Below are 4,707 nucleotides of genomic sequence, written 5' to 3' on the forward strand. Positions count from 1 at the left end.
CAAGTGACTTCTACCTATTTTGGCAAGCAGAATCAGAGGGGGAACCCAAGCCTCGCGTTACAAACTCGGCAGCCCACGTCTGACCACGTTGCAGTCACCTGTAACTGCCCCTGCCCTACTCTCTGCCAAGCCTGTAAATCAGCCAAAACATAGGCAGACTTCCGAAGTCCCTCACATTTATTATGCTGCGTCAGGACTCAGAAAGTGTGTGAGCTTCCGGCAGAAAACTGGTCATTTTGAACAATGTAAGGAACCTGCCTGTTCTGGGGTACTGAGTTTTGGTGTATTAAAAGTTCCCATTAGTCTGGGACAGTACAGACATGTCCAGCAGGTACCTATAGCTGCCTGGACCATTCCACATCCCGGTACAATGGAAATGCAGTTCATGTCTCCTAGGCATCTGATACTGTAACCCAGCAAGAGCCAGGTTTCCAAGCCCAGCAGCTTATCATACCCTCCTCGCTGGGGCCATAGGAGCAGTCACTCCAAGAAGGTGCAGAGCCAATACTGGCATCAGGTGTTTCTTTTTAACCCCCCTCAAAGCAGCTTCAGACAAAGCAGAAGAACTTCTTCCAGCGGCACTTGGAGAGAGTTTTGATGCCTTTGGCCGTCATCTTCTTTTCCTGCCGTGCTTTGTGTTCAACACCACTGACAATGGCCATGTCAAAAACTTCTTTGAGGTTCTTCTGGGTCAGCGCTGAGCATTCCAGATAGGCTTCGGCCCGGATTTTGTCAGCTAGACCTTCTGCCTGAGGCCGGGGCACGGGCTTCACATGGTAGCGATCCAGGCTGATGAGGACATTGACATCGTCCCGTAAGTCTGCCTGAGTCCCCACTAGCAGCACTGGCGCCCGTGGGTTGTGAGTTCGTATCTCAGGGATCCATTTCTCAGTAATGTTTTGGAAGGAACTTGGGTTTACCACGCTGAAGCAAACAAGGAAGACGTCGGTGTCAGGGTAACAAAGCGAGCGCAAACAGTCAAAGTCCTCCTGTAGAAAATGGAGGGGAAAAATAAAAAAAAACACTTCACTGAACTGAACTCTAAGAGCATGACACTGCAGTGGCCTTTTTGCATATTCACTAGAACACCAACACCCTCAGAGACAGGGCAGCATGCTAACTTTGTGCCTGTGCCATGGTTCAGGCACAAGTTTCAGAGCTGAGGAGATCTGTCTGTTGTTCACCCATCTGTGACTGCCATACCAGCAACTGCCTGATGCTACACTAGTAGTGCACGTCCTTCCTTCCTAGTTAAACACTGCCTTCCTCAAAAGCCTGCAAACAGTCCCTGTCCTACAGGACCAGAGCTTACAGCTGCTTTGATAGAGCTTACCTGTCCAGCCGTGTCCCACAGTTGGATCCGGACTGGGGCTCCATCCACCAGGACCTGCACTGTAGCAAAAAGAGAATAAGGATGAGTCTAAGGGACTTGTCCAGCATACACATGTACGCTCACACAGGTTTCTCCCCAGAGCACTCTGGTTTGTATCCCACTGAACAGGCTCGCTGAAGTCACTCCAGTCTGTCCTCCTTGCTGAGCATCCTCCCCAACCTCCCTAAAACAGCTGAGGCTTGCACTAGGAACATTAAGAAACCTGCAATAAACTTTCTGATTTGCTTAGCCCTCAGGTGTTTTGGGCTCTTCTCCAGTATTTTGAAAGAATTGTTCCATATTACTGGACAACTGCTTCTCTAGAGAAGAAGAGCCCTTAGCCAAATGGTGCCCTGAGAACAACTTGTTGTTCTACTTCCACACCCCAAGAAAGCAGATAAGGATAAACACAAACTCAGAACTTCAGCAACTTGCTCCTAGCATCTTGGCCCAGGCTGGAAATTTGGATCAGTCTCCATTAAACAAGCTATTGGAGACTTTTCCCATCAAGGCCAGAAATTTGGCCTTAAAAGAGAAAGAGAAAAAAAAAAAAAAGAGGGGAGTTTTTTTAAGTGTCCCAGCTAAGGAAACACAAAGACCTGAAACCAACTTTGAAATGAAGAAACTATTAAGGAAACAGTGATGAGTGAAATCCCCTTCAGAGACTATCCACACACTAAAAAACTGCTGAGTTACACATGTAAGGTCTGCTCCCATTTCACTCCCTAATCACAGTAAGCCTTCATGTGGTATCAGCTGACTCAGACTGAGGGCTGGCAGGACCTCTGATGGAAATCTGGAATGAAACTGTTAGATGTTTAAGCACACAGACACCACAGAGACTGGCTAGGAACCGCGGAAAAGGAGAAAGGGGTTGGGGGAGCTGGAAATCACTTGAAACAAGTGATTTGAAACAAGACGACATGGATGGGGCCACGCTCTGGTGAACAGAGGGAGATACCCTGGCTAAGGTGATGATGGCTGACACTTGACACGAGCTAGCCAAATGCCCTTGCTGTGCCCAGGGAGGTGGCTTTATTGTCCTTTTTGTCAAAAAATACCAAACCAACAACCCCGAAGCAGGATCAACCTTTTGTGATTCTTAAAGTAATTAGCCAGGTGAGAAAAGCGATAGAAACAACTGTCTTGGAGTGTTTGAGGCAAGCTCTGGGAGAAGAGCACTCCTCCCTGAAAGCAGTCTGGGGAGAAGGAGGGAGACACAGACAAAAGATGAACTGAAATTTGGTGAGAGACTGAGACTGAAGGGAAAACGAAGGGGTGGGTGCGTCCACCACAGTGCCACTCCTCGTCCACCACAGTGCCACTCCTCGCGGCGTAGCTGAAAGTCATTGCTTCCTTGTGACTGGGAAACGGTTGGGTTGTTACCATATCTTTGCCCCAGAGGAGGAAGAGAAACCTGTTCCTGATCAAAGAACTTGCTAGATCCTGACTTGATCTTCAAGGCACTGGGCATTTGCCTTTCTAGTATCTGTTTTCTTCTGTCTCACAAGTGCGTTGAGAGAAGGAATTAGCATCTTTGAAATGTTTTACAGTCTTCAGAAGAAAGGCACCACGTATATTACCTGCTGCTCCACTGCTTGCACAAGGTTTTTTCGTACCTGCTGCTAGCCTAAGCTAAGCTAGCAGCTCTGTGACAGCCCTCCAAATACCGCCCTCACAAGGTCCACACCCTCAGGACGAAGCTGGATTTCTGTACAATAGCGAAGGGGCCGGCAGAACAGGATAGCCCGGTGGAGAAAGGTCACCGGGTATACACGTTTCACTCAAGGCTGCTCTACCTGGCAGTGACACCCAGACAGATATGGCTGGGTCACAGTCCCAGAACCGTTCCCCTGATAACACAAGACTTTCTCCAATCTTGTTATTGGTATTACAGTCCATTGACCAGAATTAGGGTTAGGATGCAAACTGCGGAGCTCAGTTCTGCCGGCAGTTTCAATTGCAAGCGTTCCCCAACGGTGGAGAGAATCAGACTGAAATTTCTGAAATGGATCTTAAACTGTGCTTCGTGAATCCAAGGAGGGAGTTTCTTCAAGTTTATCCAGGGTTAAGAGTAGGGGTGGGAAGGGAAACTTCTCTATCCTCCCGTTTGCTCCCAATAAGCAGAAAGTGGACTTCAGAAGACCTGGCTTTAATGGTTTTGGTTTCTACCAGCTGCAAATGCTATGCACTTCTGGAAGCCTGGTTCGGTGCTTGAACATGCAGAGTAGGGCTAAACCCATGTGCAGCTATCTTCAAATTACTTGCTGCCAATCGGGGAGTCTCTGAACTCATACTGCCTCCACCTTTCTGGATTGTTTTACTATGGATTTGCCCTTTCCAAAAATGTGGAGGCTAATAACTATGGTCATTTCAAGCCTCTCTTAGCCCAAACTGTACACATCGGTGTAAAGGGAGCAGAGAGAGCAGTCATCTTTCCCCTGGAGGACTTGAGGGCTCCTTACGTCTGTTCCCAAAGAGCTGCTGGACCCCGAACAGCAGCATGTTCCCAGTTCATTTCCTTCAAGGGACAGTGGAAGAGCTTGGAGAGCGTCAAGGCAAATCAACAGTTCCCAGTGTAAGAGTAAGCAACTGGGGGGACATTCAGACAAACAAAATGCTCCCTCTAAGAACCCCTGAGATTATGACACATTAGAAGTCTCGGTCCAGGTCTGACTTGAGCCCATCTCTAATCTACCGATCTATACTGTCATGTACTGTTGTGTTTCTTCATATCAGATGAAGATCAGAAATCTTTCAAAGGACTTTGTACTTTCCTGGGGTTTATATTAGAAATTGGAGCCCAAAAGAAGAGGAGCAGATAACAAGAACAAAGATGGCATTTACGAAAGTGGAAACTAATGAGAGCTCATCAGCTGACAGCAAAGGCAATTCTAGCCAGACTTATAAAGCCCTTCAACTTCTTGGCAACCTCTGTTCAACATTAACTTCAGCGGACACGTGGGGAAAAGGATGTTTTTGCTGAATATCAGTTGAAGCTAGAAAGCCTACAGTGCAAGGCTGGGATATTTCTGAAGCTAAAAACCACCAACAACAACTAAAAAAATTAAGTCCCCTTTCATTTATCCATAATAACACCCCAAAACCAGGAAGGTGCCCAGTTTCACAGACCCTGCAAGCCAGCTCGCCGCACGCCCCGTTGATATACGAAGCCGCAAAACGCAGGACTTGCACCCCGCTAAACTTCACAAAACGCCCGGGGGGACTCGGTCCGAGCCTGCAGAACCCGCTCCTGGGCTTTGCCCACCCCAGGCTGTGCTCACCCTACACCCGCAAACCCCCCTCTACCCTCGGTGAGCAGCCCCGGCGGCAGC

At 48.2% G+C, this 4,707-nt stretch overlaps 1 protein-coding gene across 1 annotated transcript in view; it reads right to left on the bottom strand.

The window, feature by feature from the left end:
- Nucleotides 1-548: 548 nt before the first annotated feature.
- The window catches only part of RHOV (ras homolog family member V), an 8,423-nt gene continuing 4,264 nt past the window's right edge, over nucleotides 549-4,707 (bottom strand). Inside the window, exons 2-3 of the mRNA XM_009895716.1 lie at nucleotides 1,334-1,392; nucleotides 549-989 (exon numbers count right to left, since the gene is read on the bottom strand). Coding sequence (XP_009894018.1) covers nucleotides 549-989; nucleotides 1,334-1,392 — 500 coding nt within the window. The remainder of the gene's footprint in view (nucleotides 990-1,333; nucleotides 1,393-4,707) is intronic.

This window comes from Charadrius vociferus, unplaced genomic scaffold (assembly GCF_000708025.1).
Source record: "Charadrius vociferus isolate BGI_N301 unplaced genomic scaffold, ASM70802v2 scaffold111, whole genome shotgun sequence".
Classification (NCBI taxonomy): domain Eukaryota; kingdom Metazoa; phylum Chordata; class Aves; order Charadriiformes; family Charadriidae; genus Charadrius; species Charadrius vociferus.